Genomic DNA, 24,328 nt, shown 5'->3' on the forward strand with positions numbered 1-24,328 from the left:
TGGTCCTTGAGTGGTGTTCTGCTGCCATTTCGAGAGAACAGCATCTCTCTTTCTCCGTCAGAGAGAGAGGGGGACCTGATGAACACACACTCTCAAAGAAGGGGCTTATACTAATCTTAAAGGATCCTTGCTTTGTTGCTTGAAGGACTCTTTTAAAGGGTTGTTAAACTGCATAATGTGAACCTGGCGTGGTGGGATTGGACGTGCATGCATGTGGGACCCTTTCAGTGCCTCTTCTATGAAGCATGAGAGATTATGAAAGGAAAAACCAGCCGCCCAAACCTTCCATGTTTAGACAGGAATGCTTCGTGTATGCGCATAGGCCCCTTTCTGGATCCATTTCCCCTTTACGAATACTGTTTCGTTTGCGGGTCACCCCTCATGTGCCGGGCTGGCATCTGTCACCACACAGTTTGGTGTTTGGTGCTTTTATAGAATCAGGAGTCTGAAACGTGAGCAAAAGAAAATGACGCTTAATCTGGTCTCTTTAACCGCTATAGCCACAATGCCCTAACCCTGCCTAGACAAACGCCATGTGACAGGCGAAACGTCCGTGAGTGTGGCCTGTCTCCGTTGGACAACTCTGTGCCAGCAGCCCTCTTGCGTCTAGCAGGAGAAGGTGGGCCTTCAGGGGTGTGAGGAGAACGCCTTCCGAAATGCTTATGCAAACTGCTAGGCAAATGCTGCGTTTTCCAGGTTTCGCCCTTCCTAGTTGACATGGACACGCCCGCTGTTTCCATTTATTTATTTTGGGTATTTATAACTCGCTCTCCTGAACCTATTGTTATCCCAAGCAGCTTGCAAAGCAAAACAGTTTCAACCAACTTTGCATGGAATCCAGTGTGGGAAGACATGGTTGTGTAACTGAACCCAGCTCACAACTTGTGCAAAATACATATTAGTCATGAGCCAAGTGCCCAGTGAATGGACGTGGCTGTTCTGATTGGTTGCTTGAGCCTCTGGCTATCTTGTCTGTTTGGCAGGTGGCACTTCTTATGCATGTTTCAGTGTTTATGGCAGGAGCGGTTGAACGTCTCTTTGTTTGGCTCGAGTCTTGGTTGTTGGTAGTGAGCAAGGATATGATTTTTGAAAACGTTGGTTCAACTATTTGTTGACCTATTGTCGAAGGCTTTCACAGCTGGAGAACGATGGCTGTTGTGGGTTTTCCGGGCTGTATTGCCGTGGTCTTAGCATTGTAGTTCCTGACATTTCGCCAGCAGCTGTGGCTGGCATCTTCAGAGGTGTAGCACCAGATCTCTGTCTTTTGGTGCTACACCTCTGAAGATGCCAGCCACAGCTGCTGGCGAAACGTCAGGAACTACAATGCCAAGACCACGGCAATACAGCCCGGAAAATCCACAACAGCCATATTTGTTGACCTGTTCAACAGGCTACTGCACCGCTAAGGTTGCATACAGCTTTTCCAGCAGCCGTGCCATCAGACTGGTAAATGCTATTCCAAACTATCATTTTAACAATATACTGGCAGAATCACTGAAGCCTGAGCTTGCTTGCTTGCTTCTCTTTGTCTCTCTCTCTCCCCCCCTCTCTCTTTTTCTTTCTCACATTCTCTCTCTCTCTCTCTAGTCCCTTCTGTTATTGAGTTACAAGGAGAAAAATACTGCCTGTACCTTTCCTTTTATAATTCCACAACAAAAGGAACTACAGATTTTTTAACAAATTAAAACTGAGAGTTTAGTGATCATGGCAATACATTGCTAGACCACTAGTTCCCAGTAGAATTTACTGATTATAATAAAAAAAAGAAGTACGAAAGCCTTCTAGTTGTGTGGTAGGCAAAAAGTGCAGGGGAAATAGTGGCTTGTGTGAATGTAGTCAAAACAGTCATAAATAAATGCTACCCTTGAAAATTTGCTACCCTTTGGTGTCCATCTAAGTAGTGAAGAGCTACTAGTCTGCTTAGATTGGCAGCATTTTACACATAACGCAACTAGTTTTGGAGATAACCAGTGCAAATCTGTTCCGGCCTTGGGAGTTGTTTGCTTGCTGTCTGTTTACAGTCTCTTCCGGAGATGATGTGCACCGTTGATGGTGTGTACATAGAACTGTGTTTTCTGAACCTGTAGGTCAGGGAGAAGGTCATGCTTGCCTTCTTCTGACATCCACATGGCCCTGTTGCTTTGGGTGGGGCAGGCCGTGCGCCTTCAGAGGTCAGCAGAGGGAGGTGGCGGCCTGGGTCTCGGCTAGCCTCTTAACCCGTGTCCGTTTGTCTCCCTGCAGATCTCCACCCTTCTCTTTGTCAGCCTCTACATCCTCTGCCACTTCGTTCTAACCCGCTTCAAAAGGCACACGGACTTCACCACAGGTAACTTTTGAGAGTGTTGTATAAGGTTGTGAGTGACTCATGAATCGTATAGTTTCCAGTGTGTCCTCGGTAAGGAAAACTCCCCGGTGAGACGAGGGCATGTAACAGTTCCTCTTTGATCCCCCTCTGTGTGTCACCACTGCCCTCGGAGATGGCGCCAACCCAGTTGGTGTGTCTGATACAGGAAAAGTGTGTTGCTTACTTTGTACATTCAGGGCCTGTTGGGGAGGCGCCTGCGCCGTTCCAACTGTTTTGAAAGCTTTTTGCGTCCCTGGTGTTTCCTCCTTGACCACAGGGACAGCATCCCGCAAGCTGTTTCCTCCCCGTTTTTTTAACTTTTAGAAGCGCTTGATTAAATTCAAAGCAACCCCCAACCTCCACTTTTCCAGTAGAAACCTTGACATCTTTCAACCGCAGGCGATGTAGGAATGACCCATTCTAAGAGCTCCTTCCGTGGACTCATAAAGACTGCTGCTTGCAGCAACGAGTAGCTTGCAGAACTGCTGCCGGGAGGAGAGGGGCCGCATCGCTGGACTCTCTTTCCCAAAGTGACCTCTGGGGACGGGCGGTCTTTCTCTTTCCTCTCCCACCCAGCACTTCCCAAGATCTCCATGTCGTCTTGTTGGGCACGGCTGCCCTATCTCATAGCAACTCCTCCGCATGCTCTGTATAGGGCATTGCACTGGCAAAGGCTTGAGTTCTTGGGAAGTAGACCAAGTGTGGCCAGCTGACGAACGCACGATGAACAAAATAAGCCCTTTGGGCTTCTCTTCCTTTGTCAACTGCTGTGCAGAATCTTTCGAGTGAAGGCAGCAGAGATGATGCGTCTCTTGTTCGTCCCCCAACCGGTTTGCCTTAGGGAGGCCACATTCTCTAGGGCTCTTTTCAAGCAGTAGCTTTATTCTATATATTTGTAGCCATCCCCTGTGGAAAGGGCTCTTCCTTCTCATCAGAGACTGTGCTGTTTGTTTAACCAAATTGCCGTGGCAGCAGTGAGCCTAGGAAACGTAGCACTTGGGGAGCAAGCCCAGGTGCCTTTGCCAGCCTTCCAAATAGGTTTCGGTTCTGCAGTGTGTTGCTGGGGACAGCTTCCTAATGTTCACCCCTTAACATTATCCAAAGACAGGCTTTCAACTGAGAAGGTTGCGGGAGACTCTCAGTCTCGGCAAAAGAATAAAAATGTTGTTTTTATTGGGCAGGTTATTATCAATTTGACCTCCTCCCTCCCTCCCCTTGTACTTTGTGCTGCACCTGTAGAGAGCAAAAAACAGTTGTTGTGTAGAAATGCTACACAGAGGAGTTGAAGGTATTTCTGGCACCACGGTGGTCCAGAGAGCCTTTCTCAAAGTAGTCCTGCAATAAGCCTGTGGCGGGAAACAGATTGGGGCATGCATCCTTGAAACTTCCAAGTCACTAAACCAAAATGCCCTTAGAGTCTCTTCCTAGCTTGTGTATGTTGCAGATGGACTCAGAAGTGATGCCTCAAACTAACATAGATCCAGAGGAGTTAGTTGTATTAGTCTGTAGTAGCAAAATCTAAAAGAGTCCAGTAGCACCTTTAAGGCTAACCAAATTTACTGTAGCATAAGCATTCGAGAATCACAGTTCTCTTCTTCAGATGCATCTGACGAAGAGAGCTGTGGTTCTCGAAAGCTTACGCTACAGTAAAGTTGGTTCGTCTTAAAGGTGCTACTGGACTCTTTTCGCTCAAACTAACAGGAAATGTTTTTCTTCTGTTCTCTCAGTTGATGATGACGAGGATGCCGCTGTCAACAGAATTGCGTAAGTTCCTTTGTGCGTCCTGTACTGACCCCCCCCCCCGCCCCGCCCCGCTTCTCATCTTTTGATTTCTCCTCCTGCTTGATCGGATACCAGCTTTTCTGTTCGTGGTTTTAGTGTGTACGTTTGCGTTTCGCCGCTGTGAAGGTATTAAATCGTCTGAGGCTTCCAGGTTCCACCGCTAGAGGAAGCGTAGATCTAGCGTGAGGAATTTGTATCTCCTTGATGTCTTGAAGGAGGAAACGGAGACCTAGCAGATGGGAAAGCGAGGCTAGGCGCTCAGGACCAGTTTTGCTGTGCGAGGAGGGAAGCAAGCTGCTGGAGCAGAGAAGGAGCCGTGGCGAGGCAGCGGGCGGTCCCCAGGGTTGCGCAATACATGCTTCGGGGGGTGGGGGGGGGGGAGAGATGGGTCTCTGCTTTGCCGACTCTGCAGGCAGCCGCCTGGTTCGTGCACGCCGGGGGGGGGGGGAAGGAAGTGGTGTGTGCCGAAGCAGGAGAACGGCCTGTATTGCTTTAAGCTGCAAGTGGAGGAGGGATACCTCTGTAAACAGAAGCCCTGCAAAGAAAGGGGGCAGGCCTTTACAGATTCCAGAAAGACCTGGGCCGCTTGTATCTTTTGAGGGCCCTGGCCGTAATCAAACACCCTTAAACCGGCAGCTTAAATCTCAGTGTGTGCAGCGCATCTTGGTGTGATAGGGGGAGGCGCATAAGTTGAAGGCTCCCTGCAAGCTTGGAGCCGAGTGGCCCTCTTGACCACTTCTCTGATTCTGTTCCTCCCCGCTCCCCTTCAGTGCCATTCTCCCCATGAAGCTAGTTGTCTCTCTGCGTGGACGTTTTATGCAAAGAAAGGCTCGAAGCGAGCATCCCACCCCCTGCGCTCTCAAGTGGAACAGGCCATTCTACTGCCGGCTTTTCCAGCCTGGGCCAACCAGGCCTTCTTCCAGAAGGAGGGGGGTTATGTCACTTGCCAGGGGGTAGTCTTCAGGCACGTGTCTGACTCCCCCTCTCCGTCCTCTTCCCAGGCTGTGGCTGTGCACCTTCACCTTGGCCGTATCTCTCGGCGCCGTGCTCCTGTTGCCCTTCTCCATCATCAGCAATGAAGTCCTGCTCTCCTTTCCACAGAACTATTACATCCAGTGGCTGAATGGCTCCCTCGTCCATGGTGAGTTTCTCAAGCTTGCCTCATGCAAGCAGTTCAGGTTCTCAGCACTTCTGTTCGTGCTTTGCTTCCAGAGACTGTGGGAGGTGGGGAGTAGCTATATATGTCAGACTCTCTTTGGCAATAGCCAGGGATGTCATTTATAGCATGCAGTCCATGCTAGTGGAAATAGCACAACTGGTGTCTAATGCATCCGCCAGGTTCTTTGTGTCCTGAGAAGGACAAGCTTCTAGTCCCTGTGGCTGCTCAGGCAAGCGTTAAAAATGAAAAGTGCTGTAAGAGATAACAGAATTCTTCAGAATACCCTGTCTGTCTCCAGTTTTGGCTTTGCTGCTCTATATTGTTGCTCCTCACTGGCCCCTGAGCTTCAGTCTTCCTCTACTAATCACATTAGATGTCCCTAAACTTTTCCACCTTGCAAGCACCCTTGGGATACTGGCCCAGGGTGGTTGGCGCAACCACAAAGCGGCCACTGGATGCGAAACCAGCTAAAAATGTCAGGGAGTAAGATCCAGAGGAGTTACCCGTGTTAGTCTGTAGTTGCAAAACAGTAAAGAGCCCAGTAGCACCTTTTAAGACTAACCAACTTTATTGTGGCATAAGCTTTCGAGAACCACAGCTCCCTTCATCAGAGGCATCTGACGAAGAGTGCTGTGGTTCTCGAAAGCTTATGCTACAATAAAGTTGGTTAGTCTTAAAGGTGCTACTGGACTCTACTGTTCAGGCAGTACGTTTATACATAACTCTCGTAGAGCAAGATTCGAGTAACTTCAGTATTTCAGGTAGAATCTCTGTCTAGCAGAACGCCTTTTAAAATGAACACCCAACGTAACATAGTGAAGGTTGTTGTGCTGTGGCGACCGCTGTTGCTGAAGCATCTTTAAAAAACGGATCAGCAACCCTCCAGGGCAAACCCCTCAACTGGCTAAGCCCACTTTCTAAAAACGCTTGGCAGGCACTAGATGTGCAGAGATTCCGCCTTTGCTCAAATCATCCTCTCTCTGTCTCCTCCCTTGCAGGGCTCTGGAATCTGGTTTTCCTCTTCTCCAACCTCTCCCTCGTCTTCCTCATGCCATTTGCCTATTTCTTCACTGAAGCCGAAGGCTTTGCCGGATCAAAGAAGGTACCAGCAGTCCCCCTGACACGCATCCCCGTCTGAATTCTGTCTGTCTTCCGCCTTGAAGCAGCACGGTCCCTTCTGCCTCCTTTGTCTCCCCAGGGCATCATGGCCCGTGTATACGAGACCTTCGTGGTGCTCCTGTTGCTGACCTTGTTGGTGTTGGGGATGGTCTGGGTAGCATCAGCGATTGTGGACAACGACGCAGCCAGCAGGGAATCTCTCTACGGTGAGTTGCATTTTCCAGTCTTCCCATTGTTGATGCCTCTAAAGAGGAGAGGAGACTGCAGGCCTGTGAATGAATAAACATGCATAGGGGTCCCTCTCTTGCCTGCAGTAACTGAAGGCCATGCGGCCTAATGCATATGCAAAAAAAAATCGTTGGCCAGAAAAACACAGCATGCGTCTTAAGACTATTTCTAATCCCCTTTCACAAGCTTTTCAATTATTTTTAATACGCCCACTTAGGCTGAAACAGAATCGGGTGCCTCAAGCCTGGAATTTAGCATGTAAGCAAAACTCCGGCTTCCCTAGTGACTGAGCAACAAACCTGCTTCCTCAAAAGCCTTCCAGCAAAAGCTGAATTAAGCTACTTTGGGACAGCCTAGCTGCAGATTCAAATGGGGATGTGCATTGGTGGTGTGGGAGTGGTGAGGCGGTGGGCTGCGGACACTATCCCTGGCTCCCAAGAGAAATTCCAGAAATCAGGCTCATGAAGACTGGGTAAAAATCTCAAGCTGGACAATAGATCACCAGCCCGTAGCAGCCGGCTGCAAGAGTTAGTGGTTTAAGGGGTTTGGCTGAGGGTTGGCTCTTTTTCTTTCTTTCTTTCTTTCTTTCTTTCTTTCTTTCTTTCTTTCTTTCTTTCTTTCTTTCTTTCTTTCTTTCTTTCTTTCTTTCTTTCTTTCTTTCTTTCTCGCGCTCGCGCTCGCGCTCGCGCTCGCGCTCGCGCTCGCCCTCGTGGTACTATGGATCAAAATCTTTTTGGACTGTACAGAATTTGGCAGAGTGTTTTGAGCATCCTTGCAAGGCCCCTGTGGGCTTCAGAAGCGCAGAAAAAGCCTACGTGTTATACTAAGTGGCTCTCCTGGGTCTGTTTTCCTTGGAAATTGTGAGACAGTGCTTGAGGAAAAAGGCAGAGGGACGACGCTGGGAGCCTTGACTCCTTGGTGATTGCTCTCCTGAGTGAGACTCAAGTATTGACCCGGGGGAAACTATCTGTGTAGTGGAAGAATGGGCTGGAAGTTTGGGTTCCTGGCCTGTGCTTCTAGTAAAGAATCACCAGCAGCCTAAACGGGGAGAGGCGCCTCAAGATCGGCCTGTGCTCTGAGTTGCCGAGAAGGGCCCTGGACTTGGTCTCATTGCCTCTTGGTCTCCACTGGCCATGCCTGGGTTAGAAACGTGTTTCTGTTAAGGGTTTTTTTTTTCCTGAGAACCCCTCTCCTAAAATCCTATGTGAGCATTACTGAAACTGGACCTCCCACACAAGAGGCAAATTTGCCTCGGCAGGCGGATTCTTTCTCCTTAACTGTAGAGATTGAACCACAGGTCAGTTCGATCTTGTGGTGAGGCGAGAAAGTGCTTTTTAACTATAAACACTTTCTCTTGTTTTCACTTTGCAGTTAAGATTTTAACCTTGTTACTTCCCAGAAGCATTTCGAACCCATAGCAACAGGGCTTTTTTCCAGCTGGAACGCGGCGGAACGGAGTTCCGGAACCTCTTGAAAATGGTCACATGGCCGGTGGCCCCGCCCCCTGATCTCCAGACAGAGGGGAGTTTAGATTGCCCCCCGTGCCTCTGGAGCGGTGCAGAGGGCAATCTCAACTCCCCTCTGCCTGGAGATCAGGGGGCGGGGCCACCGGCCATGTGACCATTTTCTCCGAGGGCAACCCACTGAGTTCCACCACCTCTTTCCCCAGAAAAAAAGCCCTGCATAGCAAAAGTGTGATTTCATTCTTGAGGTGTTTGTATTACAGTGAGATCTGACTGGCCTGGCCTGTCAGTCAGGCTTGTCAGGTGCCATGTATCCTGGGAAATGTAATTCTGAAGGGGTGTTTGTATTAACTCTCTTGATCTTATAGATCACTGTCTTGGTGTCCTAAATCTGTGTGAGGTTATTGGCTGAAGGGGGGGGGGGAGTGGTTTGAACTGGCACACACAACACTCTGAAATAAATCCCCTTCCAGTTTTCTTTAATCGCCTGTCTTTCTTCCACAGACCTATGGGAGTATTATCTCCCCTACCTCTATTCGTGCATCTCCCTGTTTGGTGTGCTGCTGCTGTTGTGTAAGTCAGCCAATCCCTTGTTGAGAGGGGCTCTGGGGGGGGAAGGGTGAGTGGCATGCTAGGCCCCAAAGCCTGATAGCAGTGTTAGGGATACAATTAGCCTGTGTGGTGCAATTGTGTATTAGGAGTATCTAGGCTCACATCCTCAGCATGCTTTGAATCACGAAAGTTCACACCCTATCACAAATTTTGTGAGTCTTAGAGGTGCTACTGGACTCTTGCTCTTTTCCTCTGCTACTGACAAACTGAAGAAGTGAGCTGTGGCACATGAAAGCTCACACCCTATCACAAATTTTGTGAGTCTTAGAGGTGCTACTGGACTCTTGCTCTTTTCTGCTGCTACAGACAGATTAACACAGCTACCCATCTCGATCTATTTCTACCTCCTCGTTTCTAACTCGTTGTACATTTAATCTCTAAGAAAAACAGACCAGCCAGCTCCCCTGCCTTGGTGCAACACACAAAAGGCTTGTTCAAAAACAAATCCATGTGTTGGATGAAAATTGTGTGCCCGTCTATTTGGGAGGGGTGTGTGTGTGCCTACACAGCAAAGGTGGTTTCCAGGCTGTACTTTTATCAAAATAGACCAAATAATATTAAAGCCAGTCTCTCTCCCTACCTCTCTCGAACTTCACTGGACTGCTTCTGTTTTTGATCTGATCTGACATCTTTTGTTTAGGAGTTGGAGATGTTTTCAGGTTTGAATAGGGCGCACTTTGACCTTTGATCTCTGATTCTTTGGTGGCTGGTTTTCTGAAGTCCTTTGGCTTCCATTCTGCCTGTTGCGTGTTCCTTCCTTTTCTTAGGAGCTTGGGGCAGCATACATAGTTTAAGAGAGGAGAGGTGAGATTGACCCAAGCGACTTGAGTGGGGATTTCTTAGCCCAGGCATTCACTGTTCTGCCACACTGGCTCAAGGGTGCTCGCCCTGTGGTTTTTGCACAGATGTCATGAGTGGGGGCCTGGCAGATCATTTACCATACAGTCCTAAGCAAAGTTGCCCTCTTGTAAGCCTGCTGCCTTCATTGGATGTAGAAGGATGTACTCTGCTTTGGATTGCACGGTTAGTTCCGTTATCACCTGGAGAAACGCCAGGCCAACAGCCTTCTTTTTGTTCCTCTTGGAGGAATTTCTGGCCACGTGGTTAGATATCGGCTATTTAGAAAGGAAGATAACTGCTTAGTTTGTTTAGAGTGGGTTTCTTAACATAGTAAACTGGCCAGTGGTACCAATAACTGCTTTTCATGGGATAAAGGAATAGGCTATCAGTGAATTACGGGGAAAAGCCTCCCTGTCGCCTGGCTTCTCCCGTCTGTGTTTGAGTTACGGCTGCTTATCAGACTAATGGGTGAAATTGCTGTCAAGAGATCCCAGCTGTTTGGGAAACGACCAGCTCTTTTGCCTCAAGCTAAATTAGTATTATTATGGAGGCTTGGGCAGCCTCGCTCGAGTTTCTGCCAGACTGCATGTATCTTTCACACCGCGCTGTCTCTTGGCAGGACAGGTTGTGCTTAAGTTTCCTACAATTAATTCTTTATGGACTCAAACGGCATGGTGCTGGGGGAGCATCGGCGTCGGCAGCATCTCTCCTTGGTTTGAAGAATCCAGTGCCAGAGACTTGATGTACTGCAGGGGGGGGAGGGCTTTTGTAGGCAGCTGGATCCCCAGGATTTCGCCAGTTGCCAGGAGATGTCCTGTCTCTGGCCTTGCGCAACCGAAAGGGAAGGGCCCTGTGGCAGAACAAACGGAGGCATCTGCTTCCCATGCGAGCTGCTTGCGAGTCGAGACTGCCGCCATCTCCTGGCTGTCAGCGTTACGGATTTACACCATGTCGCTTGTTAACTTTTTTCCTTTCTGACCTCCCCACAGTGTGCACACCCTTCGGCCTGTCACGTATGTTCACCGTCACAGGGACGCTACTGGTGAAGCCCAGGGTAAGACTGGAGGCGGTTTTTAGCATTTTCCAGGCCCGGTACAGAGGGAAAGGGAACAGCCAGGGAAGGAAGATAATCTTGTTAATAAAGGATTATTTAGATAGGAATTGGGGAGCGGGGAGAATTGGGGAGCAGCACGCCAGGGTGGTTGAGGCCCTGCCGGGTGGTCCGAGAGTGAAGGCAAGGCTGTAAATATGTGTGAGGGAACTGGAAGAAGGGCACCATCCCCAGCTCCTCCAGTGGGAGGCCCGAGGAAAGGTGCCGTGGAGCTGGTTGCAGTTCAAGCTCAGCACAGTGGTGGGTATCTAAGGGAGTCATTGTGGGGAATTGCAGAGTCTGCCGTGCCAGTGTGTTGCCCCTCAAAGGCGTTGCCACACAGTAGTTCCATGGCGTTTAAATTCGGAAGTATCACTCCGGGTTCCTTTTTAAATATCAAGAGAGCAGGATTTGTAGGCTTTGTGCTACGGAAATAAGCTTGAAGACGGGCCTGAGACTTGGATCCCACTGACAGGAAGTAGTTTCTGTCAGCGGAGTTTCCGTCAGCGGAGCCGACTTTCCCCGCCTCCCACTTCCTGCTCCAGCCCCAAGTACCCTCCGTGCTGTTCCTGGTGGAACAGGATGGGGGGAATTGGCCACAGTCACTCCCCCTTCCTCCGGTGGAAATGCTTGGTGGCATCCAAGCCAGTTTCTGGTGGGATAATGTCAGCCATGGGTAGAAAGGGTGGAAAAGATTTATGTATTTATTATTATTTATTATATTAGATTTTTAGTCCGCCCTCCCCTCCAGGCAGGCTCAGGGCAGAGTACAACTTTTCAATTTACATAAATACAGTTAGGCCAAGCCTTTGATGTGCCATCTCTGAAACACCTTTATTGTCTTGCAGTGTGAGTGTTTTAAATCATCAGAGTGTATATATAGGCAAAGTTTCATAAGCAGAGATCACCCATATATTTAACTTGACCCACTTCTGTACCTCTCAGGTTATAAACATATGAGGTGGCTCATGAGTACGTAAACTGGCTTGCACTTATCCAAAAGCATTTCCAAATTATTTTAATCATATAGGAGTTGTGGATACTATTACGGTAATAGGCTTGATCTGGAGGTGTAAACGCGTATGCTCGTTAAGGAAGATTGCTAGGTATATTCTTTATTTGTTTCGGTGCATAGACACTTCTGAGTAAGTCAAAAGGTATTCAGTGAATTGACTGACTGACTGTCCCCTTTCTTTCATGACCAGACTGTGCTGTAAGGTTTTTGAAGTACGGTAATAGTCAGGTGTGCCAGACTAGTTTTTTTAATGGCTTGGGTAAGGTGGCTAGGCAAGCTGCTTTGAAGGATTCTGGTTGGCCTTGTATTCTTTTATTGGTTTATTCCGAATAAAGTTATCCTTTTGTTTAAGATGAGCCTCGGTATATTCCTGAGTGGTTGTGGCGTTTTACATCACTCACAGTTTTGGGAATGTAATTGCCTGCACACTGCCAAGCTTACCTGGGAAATCCCAAGGACTAGAAACATGATTTTTCTTCATGTCTGCATCTGCACCCTGTACCAGTTTAGGGCATTTTAATAGGCTTTTAAGTGGATGAGGCTTTTTCTCAGTTATCTCTTGACTTGACCCTAATATTTTGGCTAGTAATACGAAGAAATGATGCAGGAAATCTTGCTCTCGGTCATACCTTTGACTGTGCTGGAAAGTTGTCTTTTAAAGGAGGGAGTAAAGGAAGCTGATGCATAGCCAGGGTCTGTCTGGGCTCTTGATTGCTCAGTGCCTTGTGTGCGTTCCCTTCTTTTCAGCTTCTGGAAGATCTAGACGAGCAGCTGAACTGCACAGTGTTCGAGGAAATGGCCATTTCGCTCAAGATCAACTCTGGTGAGTGTCTCGCTGCCGTTGGACTGAACTGAGAGTTGGGTGTGCCTTGCCAGAAATTCCTGTATCTGGGGTTGGTATAACGTTAAGCTGGCTCCGCTTTAGTGCCTTCAGACTGAGGCTCGTCGGAAGTGCGTATGGAGGCTCATCCATGGGAGATTGATGTGTTTTTTCCCCTTTGTGTATTGTGCAGGGAAAAGCTGCTGGCTCAGCTTCGACATGGACTTGCTGAGACAACAATATCTGGCAATCCACACACACAGGATAACACTGGGTAAGGGGGCGAGGAGAGAGACAGAACGTGCATGCCAAATAGGTGTGTTAATGTACAGCTGTGCAATTCTGGAATCCCCCATCCTTGGATTTGCTGTATTGAAGTACATCTTTACTTTCTGTAGCCGAGACTGTATATGCTCTATGCCCCCAAATTACAGTTCTGCTCCAAGAAAGTTTATGGTGTCATTTCTGCTAAGCCAAGGGGTGAGTGAGTACGGAGGGGGACAGGGAAAACCTTTTATCACCAAACACATCCCTCGTGTTTCCTAGCTATGAGGGATATAAACTTACTTCTTTTTAAAAAATGAATTCTAAGATTGTCAGAATGCTGGATTCTACGTACCGTATTCATATCACCTTCGGTCTCTCTGTTCAATGTGATGTTATGATTTATTTACTGATTTCTGTTTCTATCTGGTGTTTCTAGAGATTTGGGGTTGGAGAATTCACAGGTCAAAACTATAAGCTGGCACAGATGAAAAACATCTTTGCGCTTTTCTAAAAGCCTTTTGAAAGAGGCCTTTCTCATAAAGTTTTAAGCAACAGTGGGCAAAACAGGCTTCCTGAAGGGGAAAGTTCCCTAACTAGGTCCATGACTGAGGAGGGCAAAAAAACTCCTTTGTTCCCAACCTTCCGTTTGTTCGATTAAAGCATTCCAGGCGGCTTGCAACATAGATAAGATGATAAACTAATCAAATCATTAAAAGAAATTCCCTGTCAGTCATGATACCACGCCGCTCAACCTTTCTGGAGTATCTGAGGGGATTCATAAGAGATAAGGAACCCACAGGGGCTCATCTCTTCACTGTGAGGGATGCATGGAAAAGGTATGGCGCTTGATCACGTCTTGAAGATAAAGGGTAGAAAAGGATGTCTAGTGATCAGCGACTAGTCTTGAGTAGTCTTGCTTGGCTGCCTGTCTCTACGAGGGCCGCTTCTGTCGTCCTGCGCCTGCCTCGGCACCTAACGTTTCTCTCCTTAATTGCAAAACAGATTTCCCAGGTCGTTTGAATCAATTGTGCAGGACCCAATCACGAAATTCTAGTTCCTGTGTATTGATAGATCAGTTTTGCTTTGGGGGGGAAGAGACAAGATCCTATAATGTATTGCAGGAGTTGCCAAACTGTTGTACCTGTGCGCACTTTTGGAATTTTGAAAACGGGTAGTGGGCGCCACCTCCGAATGGCTGCTGTGCCAGGCTCAGACATGGGAGCCGAGGCTGACCCCACAATGTTGGGAGGTTCCAGGCCAAGCGTCGCCCCATGAATGCAGCCACAAAGAGGATGCCTCCTAGGTGCCTCTGAAGCACCTCCCGTTCCAGCGAATTAGAGGAAGGCCAGAACTGGTTCCAGTGTTTGTTAGTGTGCAGTTTGGTAGGCAGTGCTGCTCCATCGGCGGGGAGCTTGATGATCACGTTGACAAGAGAGGATGGAATAAACATGTAAGAACTTCCAAGTTAAACGTCCCAAGTGACTCAGCTCTTCTTGCGCGTGTGCTTTTTGACAGAGACACGTCGGAAGGCCTCGGCGTGGCAGAGGAACCTGGGCTACCCACTGGCCATGCTCTCTCTGCTCTCTCTGACGGTAAGCATCGGGGCTGGGGGAAGGAGATGCTGTCAAGGGCAGCGGGTTTGCAGTATGATGATGCTGTGCTGTAAACCAGTCTTTTTTTTAAAACAAAAAAATTTATTTATGAAGGTGGTTTTTATGTTTTATAACAAAATCAACGACAACAACAAATAACAGTTCAACAAACAACAATAAGTAACATGCAAATAACACAGGTTGGATACAACTACGTTCAACTATAGAAGAACATTAGAAGTTAAAAACAATATCCTAAATACGGAAAGGATCAGTTGGATACGGTTTGCTCGGATTTATCTCACGAGTGATAAATCCAGGACTGGCAGCCAATCTTCCCCAAAATTTAGTCGCTGTGCTGTAAACCGTTCTTAAGCCGCATCATTGTCAGCTTTCTGAAGTTGGGAAAACAGTTTAAATTAGCTGTTTTCAGCCTTCCAGCACAGAGGGCCCCAGTTTGCTCCCCATGTCTGCAGATGGATGAGAGCCAAACTACAAGTGACGCCTGACACTAGTTGGACACTTGTCAGCTTCCCTCAAGTTTTGATGGGAAATGTAGGTGTCCTGGTCTTGCAGCTTGGCTCTCCGACTGCTGTCCAACAGACGTTTCAACTGTCACTTGTTCAACATTCCGCCAAGCTGCCTACATTTCCCATCAAAACTTGAGGGAAGCTGACAAGTGTCCAACCTGTGTCAGGCATCACTTGTAGCTTGGCTCTGAGAGACTCATTCCACATGTAGCCTTAGCCCAGACCTGTTTTGGTTTCTCCATCTTTCTGCATGAGCTGCAGATGTAACCTGGGACCTTCTCCATGATCTCTCTCAGCTGCCCCGGTGTGAGTGATGAGCACGCCGATGCTCTTGCTCTTCTCATTCAAGAGCTGCGAAAGGTTTCTGAGGAGCACGGAAGGGCTTCCCGTGCATATAGTGAGAAAACCACTAGTCTAAACCTTCCCATGTTGCATAATGTAAGTAGACTGGCTCCTTTGCAGGGAGGAGCTGGTGGTGGTAGCAGGGAGATGGTTAAAGAAGTGCTTAGATGTTCTGCCAAGCATATGGCTGAGGCTGGGCTAGGCGTCCGCCGGCAGTGTAGGGGGAGGGAGTGGAGGAATGATTTAATCCCTCCCCATTAGATGTTTTACCACCGCCCTGTTTTAAAAATTTAATTGCATCTGGAAATTACACCGGTATTGCCTACAGGTTTTATCCAAGTGAAGCTAAGCAAATAGCTCTATCGTGGTTGCTGCCATCTTGATATTTATTCTATTATGTTAATTAACTAAGATTTTTAAACGTTTTATGAATTTTATGGATTGTTGTATTTATTGTTGTTACCGTGTTTTAAATGATGCGAGCCGGCCTGAGCAGGGAGGGCCGAATAGAAATCCAGTGAAAGAAAGAAAGGAGAGGGAGAGATGACGATGACGGTGATGATGATAGGAATATATGGAACCTCCATGTTTTAATATGCATAGGAAAGGAGATATGGTTGAGGGCCATTCTTGGTCCCCAGATCCTGGCAGTTAGCTTCCGTGGAATATGGAGGTTTCAGTTTGGCTGCCTGATGGTCCTGCCTTCTGTCAACATCTCTAATCCATGTCTAAAGTCATATAAACTAACAGATGTACCGAATTATGTAGCTATGAATGAGAAGAGCAGACATACCATAAATAGTATCTCCAAAATGCTAAAGAACATCACACTGTAAATGGTTACAAGTAGGTGGCCGTATTGGCCACCAAAGTGCAAGATTTGAGTCCAGTGGCACCTTAGAGACCAGCAGACACCCTGAAAACCTTGTTAGTCTCTAAGGTGCCACTGGACTCAAATCCTGCTGCACACTGTAAATGGTACGTGCCTCCTGGGAACTGGCTGTGCGGACGCTCTGAACAGAGAGGAGTTTCACGTCATTCTATGAATTACAAGATCTCTTGTTACAGGGCTGTGTCAATAAAGCTGGTCAAATAGGTAAAAAAAAAGGTTATCGCATCCCACATTTTGCCTTGGGCAGGGAAGCTGCTCAGCTGCAGGAGACAGGCACTCCAAAACTTTCAAAAGACATCACAAAAACACAGCCCGGAATATTGTCCAAAGTACAGATCTTTGAGTGAAAGAAGACTGAGAACCGGGTTCAGTTTAGCCGCTCGTATACTCCCTTGTGTGTCCCTGAAGGATGAGTCTGTATTGCAGTATTGTAAGCAGAACTGCTTGCTTGAGAATCGAGTTCTGGAGGTGCGTCAAACGGCTTTTAGATGCCGTGCTTAATGGGTGTGCTGTTTTTTTTAATCTTTCTTCCCCGCCTCTGCTTTTAGGGTCTCTCTGTCCTTGTAGTCTGTTTCCACGTCTTGGAGCTGTTGTTGGACGATGCAGCAATGCCCCGCGGAATCCAGGTGAGAGAGGCTGTGGTCTTCCTACCTGATGCGTCAACTGCAGTTTTTTTCCAGCCCAGTTATTTCTTTGGGCCAGACCTACTGGGTGAGCCTGCTGGGCTGCTCAGGAAGCAGTCCTGAACAGGTTTACTCAGTCATCAGTCCCATTTTATTCAGTGCTTCTTACCTCCAGGAAAATGTCCTTAGGACTGAAGTCTTAATGTTTCTAAACACTTTATTTTTTCCACATAGATAAAAGTAGAAAGGTGCAGCCAGTTAGAATCAATAGCAGAGACCAGCATTGGCTTTATTTATAAAAAACAAAAATTTAAAGCTTATTTATTTATTCCCTTTCTAGACCACCCCTCCCCGTCGGATGGGCTCAGGGCGGTGCAACAGCATACAATTTATAACATACAGTTTAAAACAATAAAAACATTATAAACAGACATTTAAAGCATTATTCCATATGCATGTGCACATGGAATAATGTGCAAATTTCCGTGTGCAAATTTCTCAAATGGCAGGTATAAATATTGAAATACAGCATTTTAGACGCAGGGCTTGGCTCTTGCATCATGCCCTGCGTCACACTTTATGAGCTCCTGCATGGGTGGTGGACGGTCTTCAGTGGCATGGCCGGCGAGAGGACAGCCTAGCCCCCACCCAATGCCTGGCGGAACATCTCCGTCTTGCAGGCCCGGCAGAAAGATAACCAATCCCCCCAGGCCCTAGTCTCCTCAGACAGAGAGTTCCACCACGTCGGAGCCAGGACTGAGAAGGCCCTGGCTCTGGTAGAGGCCAGGGACCATCAGCGACTGCTTATTAGCTGATCAAAGCCACCTCCGGGGAACATATGGGGAGAGGTGGTCCCAAACAACAAATTTAAACTACAAGCAGTGGTTTTGCTAACAGTACGTGTACGTGTAAATATCCAGGTCAGCATATACTCCATTCTGAGAACACTCAACTTGTGATTAAGCTGCAACCTGTATGTGAATGAATGCAACTTGCTTATACTGGACTAATCGGGGCGGGGGGGGGGAGGCAAAGAACTCTCAGGAGGGTGCTGGGCAGCTTACTCAGCAGTCCTCTCCCTGGTCTTGATTACTTGCCTTCACTCTTTCAGTTGCAGTCTGTCTTCCTTGTTTGTGTGGCACGGTTGTAGGCTTGTGGTGTGGGTGACACAGCCCACTATAGACCCCTTTTCCCCGGGGAAGGGCCTGAACACAGGAAAAACCTAAAAGGATTCTGAGGCTGCTTTGCCTTTTTTTTCCTGATGAACCTGATTTTTGTCTCTCTTTTTCTCCCCTCTTATCACAGGAGGCACCGCTAGGAAAAGTTTCCTTTTCTGTCTTTGGCTCCTTCGGGGCAGCCATGCAGGTGATTCTTATATTGTATCCTTTGCAGTGGGCCATTTGGACGCCTTGGCCGTGCCAAGATCTGAAGGTCAACGGGAAAAGCTGGCCGGTCGCCTGACTACCCACTTGTGTTTCCTCTAGTGGGTTTGAAGGAAAGGAGGATGTAGGGAAAGGGGCTGCCTGGAAGAAGGAAAGAAGAAATAGGGTGGGGAAGGGGATAGAGGGGAAAGCGAAGTGCCTCCCGCAAGTCCTTGCACCATGCAACGGGGACCTGTTCAGCCAGCATCGTGCAACCGGGCCATAGGGTGGGGGGGAGGCTGTTCAGGGGGGAAAGGGAAGCTGAGGGAGGGGGGAGGCAGACAAAGGTGGGTGGGAAGGAGAGAAGCAGGACAAGGGGGAAGAGGCTAAGGGGGGCTGGGAAGGGAAAGAGGACATGGTGAGGGAAGGGGAAATGAGATGCCCCCGGCAAGTCCTTGCAGGTCCCCCAATTGTATTTCTGAACCTCCAGTAACGGGGGGGGGGGGCGGGGGGGTGGATAAATGGTGAGATGTCGTTGCCTGTATCCCTTCCTGTAGGCCTTCTGAGGTCAGTTGGGAAGCCACCGCTGAGAACAGGATGGGTGCTGGGCTACAGATCTCACTGGCCTAATCTTGCAGGGCTTCTCTGTGTGTGCATCGCCTGGTGGCCCTTTGTCTGCCCATATCAAAGAAGTGGCAGAAAGGTCTTGCCCGCCCCGCGGGCTTGGAAGATTCCTATTCTGACTTTTTAAAAACACAGATCTCACAGCTGTGTGCTTCCTTAATGCTGCCTCAGCTATTTAATGATTTCCTCTGTTGTGGGGTTCTATAGCTCTCCTCTCTTCACCAAACTGCTGCCAGAAAGGCATGACACAGCGATGACCAAGGTAGGCCTTTGTTCTGCGCGCTGCGCGTTTTGAGTCCGCTTGCTGGTGTCTTTCCCTGTTCCAGCTACTGGCTTGAGCTGCTGTGACGTCATGGCAATATAGAACTAGGAAGTGCCCAGAGGGAGGGTCTGTCACAGAATGTCTGCAGTCCAAGGAGCTACAGTGATACAGGCCTCTGTGGGACGCGTCCCTTACATATATTGGAAGGGCTGTATGTGGAAGTGGGGAAGAAGACGACCCCGGGCAATTTAGGAAGTGGGGAGAGGGCCGAGAAGTCAAGCAGTGGGGGCTGGGTTGCATGTGAGTTATAGCACGTGTGTAATGCCACACACAGATGATCCCTAGTTTGGAATGGGTTCACAGGTTCTTAACAGATGCCTGTGCATCTGACGAAGAGAGCTGTGGTTCTCGAAAGCTTATGCTACAGTAAAGTGGGTTAGTCTTAAAGGTGCTACTGGACTCTTTTCTATTTTGCTACTACAGACTAACACGGCTCACTCCGCAGGTTCTTATACGGGCTCCTGGTCGTCTTTCCCAAATTCTCACGCACTTCCTGTCTCTCCCTCCAAATAATTACCACAAGAATTCAGAGGGGAACTTGCTGTTTTTTTGTCGCCTGTCTTTGCTGCCTCCGCACCTCAGAGGATGGCTGTCTGTATGTTTTAATATTCAGGAGGAGTAAAGTAGCTTGCCAGCAAAGGACGCTGTTAGAATGCTGTCACTGTGTAAGGCTTTCTGTTTCAGAGCAGAGGTTTGGCAGTCAGATCCTCAGTCAACCTTCAAAAACAGATACATGGCACAGTGAAGGTCCACAATTCAAGAATAAATCCAGAGGAGTTAGCCGTGTTAGTCTGTAGTTGCAAAATAGTTAAGAGTCCGGTACCACCTTTAAGAGTAACCCACTTTATTGTAGCATAAGCTTTTGAGAACTACAGCTCTCTTCGTCAGATGCATCTGACAAAGACAGCTGTGGTTCTCGAAAGCTTATGCTACAATTCAAGAACAGTAGCTCGCTCTCTTGGTTTTCCTCCCCCTAAGAGCAAGTCATGCTGATTCGGATAGCCTTCCAAGGCAGTGTAGCCCTGTTTGTTCAGCCATTTTCTGTGTAGTGTTGAACAACTTGGGGGAGGGGTCTGCCGTCTTGTGGAGTAGGGAACACTAAGAAGGAAGGGGAGATAGTGGCCATTAATGTGTGTAGGGCTGGTGATAAGCAGTCTGATTTGTAACGATGTATTTCCCTGCAGATAATCGGGAACTGTGTCTCCCTGCTGGTGCTGAGCTCTGCACTCCCCGTTCTGTCTCGTACCCTGGGTGAGTCCTCTCTTCACCTACGTCCGTCTAGGATTGTATCAGTAAAATCACTATTTCAGCAGAGATGTTTGAAAAATTGCTATCTACAACTTTGATTCTATATGTATGTGTCCCAGTTCTGCCGTCTGCATTTGGATATGTTTGCTTACTTTGCATAGTTTCTTGTTTTGCACAGGGGCAAGGAATCGTGGGACACTGAAGTTCTTGCCCCTTAGAAATCTTCCTCCTTCTGCCTACAGGCAGTTTCTTTGGAGCCTTAAGGACTAGAAACTTGCTTTTAAAAATGGTCATGGGTTATAAAGGTGTTTGTTCTCTGTACTGCCTTCTAAATTCCCTACTCCTAAGCAACCAGTCTTCCTTTGATTTGTGAAAAATAAAGGGCCAGATAGTGACGAGAAGTAAAATGTGAAAACAGTTGCCGGTAGAATTGGAATAGAGGAGAAAAGGGACGACTGTGTGGTTTGAGATGTGAGAGTCTGTTTTCTCCAGTTTGGGGTTAGTGGCATAGTTGGTAAATAGACTTGGCCTACAGTGTGTGCAACCACAGCGCTCCCTCACTTGCTAAAGTCGCCTCTGGAGGCAACTTGCAAAGTCAGAAAACATGTATGGAGTCCATGTGGTTATTACTAGGGACAGTTGGGTAGTGAATTTCTGGATAACTGAACTTGTAGGAAGGGGTGCGTGTGGCAGGCAGAGTAGCCTGCACTTCACAGGATCAAACTTAGGAGCTAAGCCATTTTTGGAAAATCGCTTCACACATTAGTTTGAAGTGAATTGTGGGTTTTTTTTTCCTGCAGGTGGTAGGGAAAATGATACTTCTCTGTTTGCAGAACATAATGAGGAACAGATGTAATATTTGGGGTGGGCCTGAAGCAGTGAATTTTGACGCATGTCGAGCATCTCTCTCTCTCTCTCTCTCACTCTTAGGGATCACAAGGTTTGACCTGCTAGGTGACTTCGGGAGATTTAACTGGCTGGGAAACTTCTACATTGTCTTTCTCTACAACATGCTCTTCGCTGGCCTCACTACTCTTTGCCTGGTGAAGAAATTCACCTGGGCTGTACAAGCAGAACTTATCCGGGCCTTCGGTAAGCACCCAGCCCTATTTTGCTCCAGCATTTTTATGACTTTGGGGAGCAATATTGTTATGGGCTGATCTGCAATGAAGGGAGGAACATACCCTTAGGTAGAAAGGGAAGAGCGGGGGGGGGGGGTCCCATTAGAGCTGTACAATCTCTCCTTGGATTTTGCTGCGTATAATAAGCCCTGAAGATCCTAGGCACTCTTCTGTAACCCTTCCCAGTGGAGCGGTTGCCCTAGGGAACTTTCTCGTCTCCCCAGTTGCAAATCCAGATGCAAGCGTTTCCACGGAACGTGTCTTCTGCTTGCCCCGTGTTTTGGGTTGGGCTTCCTGTTCTGAGGGTGAAAACGGCAAGGCCTCGGGCCCCCTCATCTGCCGTCTCCTTCCTCCTAGGCCTCCACAAGCTGCCTCTGCCTGTGACACGGTCCCAGCAGCCGAGCAAAGTCAGCTAGAGCGACCAGCCGCGCCTGGACGGAGTTTGGCCACGTTTGCCGGCTGCCTGCTCTGGGGGACATGCTGGATGTCACGATCTCGTGTCTCGTGTTCTGAGCCATCGTGCAGCAGCAGGAAGAGGACGGGGGCCTCCTGCTCCGGCCCGCGTTTGACCAATAACTTGAGGAGACTTGAAGGCGGGGAGGGGGTGCTTTTGTCGACACCCTCAGCCAGCTCCTCGCTGTGTTCCGGAAGCCAGGGGCGGTGCTGAGCTCGAGCCACTGGAGAAACCTCCCTGTCTTCCCGCTAATCGAAGGAGCCTCGTGCAGACCCACCTTGTCAGCAAAGAAGTGAAGCACTGCGGGGGCGGGGGGGGCTGACGGTGGAGGAAGAGGCACCAGACTCTGCTGGAGGGACTCTACTGTAGAACTAGCTGATGCTGGGAGCAAAGCCAAAGGCGGCATTGGCCAATGCGGGAAGTCCCTGGGTGACCCTTGTCTCAGCCGGGGGGGGGGGGGGGGCACCGCAAATGCTGCTTTTGCTCCCCTCCTGTGTTTACATGGTCTCTTTTAAACCTCATACTTACCTTTGCCCTCCTTTCTGACACTAGATCTGGTGGCCTGAACCAGTCCGGGGTGTGTGTGTGTGTGTGCGCGCGCGCGCATCCTTCCCTTGAATTCTGAGCCAGTTCTAAATAGTAGTTTTGAACTCCGTTGCGTGTTTACATACCTCACTTAAGTGCAATAAGAGCTGGCGCAGTTGGGCCACATATCTCCCCCCCTTTCCACCGAACTCTGCTTGTGTGTGTGTGTGTGTTTGTCTGTTAAAACTTACTTTGCAATATATACCTTCCTCTTCCACAGCGGTGGGCAGCAGAGTAACACGGACGCATCCGCTGTCCTCTTCCCAGTTGCTGTTGGTCAACTCAGTAAGAGCCACTGAGTGCTTTGGCCGGCCGGCCATCAACTGCACACCGCTGCTGTCCCCCCTTATCACTATTTGGTGGGCAGATGTGGGTTTTCCTGAAGGAGGTGGAGAGAGAGTGCCCTGTCCTTTACTCCAGTCCATTGCCTTGCTGTGTGGGAGCTTGATCCTAGAAGGGAGAATTTCACAACCGAAGGGATTCCCCTCTGGCCCTTCTCCATCTCTCCCAGCTCTAGAAACAGTTGTTATTATGTGCGGGGTCTTGAAGGACACTGGAGATATTGTCCTAAATCAGATGAATGAATTCAGCTTACTAGAAGTTTTTAATATGGAAGGACATGAGGGGCGGAAACCAATTTATTCACAACTGTTGGAAGTCATTCTACCTTTCCCTGCGTGCAGGAAACAAAACACAAGCTCGTCTACACGGTGACAGATCCATTATTGCGGATCTGTTGTATGCTGCTTGGTTTGGGTCTCTCTCGCAGTCGCTGGAGTCCCAAGATGGCTTCCCCAGTTTGTATTACCCAGTATTGAACCCAGGAATAAACGAGCAAGTTTTAATTCCCCATTTAATAAAGCTTTATGAGGAAGTGATGGAACCCACGAACGAGGCTGAAGAAGTGGGGAAGGGAATCGGGTGGGACGCCAGCAATAGCAATAGTCATTCCTTCCGGAAGCTAGAATGTGCAAATTGAGAGTGGTTGTGGTTTGTGTATTTCGGTAGGGGTCGTTCCTCCATGTGTTCATTTCCACTGTGTTTGTAGTAGTGTTGTCCTACTGTGAGTGTGTTGCTGCCGGGGTTCAGTTGCCAGCGTAAGACCGCAACTGTCCTATGTCCGTAATACAAGCAGAAGTTTGCATCAAGAGGACAGCAGCTCTCCCAAACAGCGCGCAAGCGCCCCTTTGTAGCTGATTTGGAGAACTGCAGATTGTTACGCCGGTGGCGCGATGTGAGACACCGGTAATCTACTCCGAACTGTACGGCTGGGATTTGAGAGGGCTGAGCATTTAAGCCCTGGTTCCTCAGCACCGCCTAGCATTAGATAGAAAGAGAGCTGTGCCCAGCCAAATTGTTTCGTTTTATGAACACCTTATATAACTGAAGAACTGTGAAAGCTGCCTGTCCTTTGCTTTGGTTGTATGTGATGAGTCTGGTTCCAGCACTGCACTGTTCTTGGGGCTCTTGCCCCTGTAAGCAATAAATGGCCTGGTTTTTTTTCCTACTTCTGGGTGGTTTTTCTGTGTGGCGGGAGGAGGATGCTGTGGCTACTACGGGGCGCATCTCACATCACGCACCGAACATTCTGTGTTGCCAGCTCCAAGCCGGGAATGCCTGGAGATTTGGGGGATGAAGTTGGGAGAAAGCAGGGTGGCTGGGGCGGAAAAGACTCTCCGCATGGTACGAGTCTAGAGAGGCCGCCCTCCGAAGCAGCCATTTCCTCCAGGCGGCCTGGAGCTCAGTTGGGATTCCGGGAGATCTCCAGCTACCACCCGGAGGCGGGCCACCCTGCCCGTAGGGGATGGAAACCACGCTTGGGAGGGCGAGAAGCGACGCCCCGGCCCGCCTCTGCGGATGGCCCTGCGCGCCGGCCTGGCCCCGCTTCCCGCCCT

General features: G+C 48.7%; 1 protein-coding gene across 1 annotated transcript in view; it reads left to right on the forward strand.

Annotated features, from left to right (window-relative positions):
- LMBR1L (limb development membrane protein 1 like) overlaps nt 1–23,940 on the forward strand; it is a 44,297-nt gene extending 20,357 nt beyond the window's left edge. The window contains exons 2-17 of the mRNA XM_055003464.1: nt 2,242–2,326; nt 4,072–4,108; nt 5,128–5,267; nt 6,284–6,387; nt 6,484–6,610; nt 8,600–8,668; nt 10,537–10,601; nt 12,400–12,475; nt 12,666–12,746; nt 14,255–14,331; nt 16,644–16,721; nt 18,024–18,097; nt 18,875–18,965; nt 20,210–20,276; nt 21,204–21,365; nt 21,752–23,940. Of these exons, the coding sequence (XP_054859439.1) occupies nt 2,242–2,326; nt 4,072–4,108; nt 5,128–5,267; nt 6,284–6,387; nt 6,484–6,610; nt 8,600–8,668; nt 10,537–10,601; nt 12,400–12,475; nt 12,666–12,746; nt 14,255–14,331; nt 16,644–16,721; nt 18,024–18,097; nt 18,875–18,965; nt 20,210–20,276; nt 21,204–21,365; nt 21,752–21,810 (1,392 nt within the window). The 3' untranslated portion in view covers nt 21,811–23,940. The remainder of the gene's footprint in view (nt 1–2,241; nt 2,327–4,071; nt 4,109–5,127; nt 5,268–6,283; nt 6,388–6,483; nt 6,611–8,599; nt 8,669–10,536; nt 10,602–12,399; nt 12,476–12,665; nt 12,747–14,254; nt 14,332–16,643; nt 16,722–18,023; nt 18,098–18,874; nt 18,966–20,209; nt 20,277–21,203; nt 21,366–21,751) is intronic.
- The last annotated feature ends 388 nt before the right edge of the window (nt 23,941–24,328 follow it).

The sequence above is a fragment of the Eublepharis macularius genome, chromosome 19, assembly GCF_028583425.1.
Source record: "Eublepharis macularius isolate TG4126 chromosome 19, MPM_Emac_v1.0, whole genome shotgun sequence".
NCBI classification, from domain to species: domain Eukaryota; kingdom Metazoa; phylum Chordata; class Lepidosauria; order Squamata; family Eublepharidae; genus Eublepharis; species Eublepharis macularius.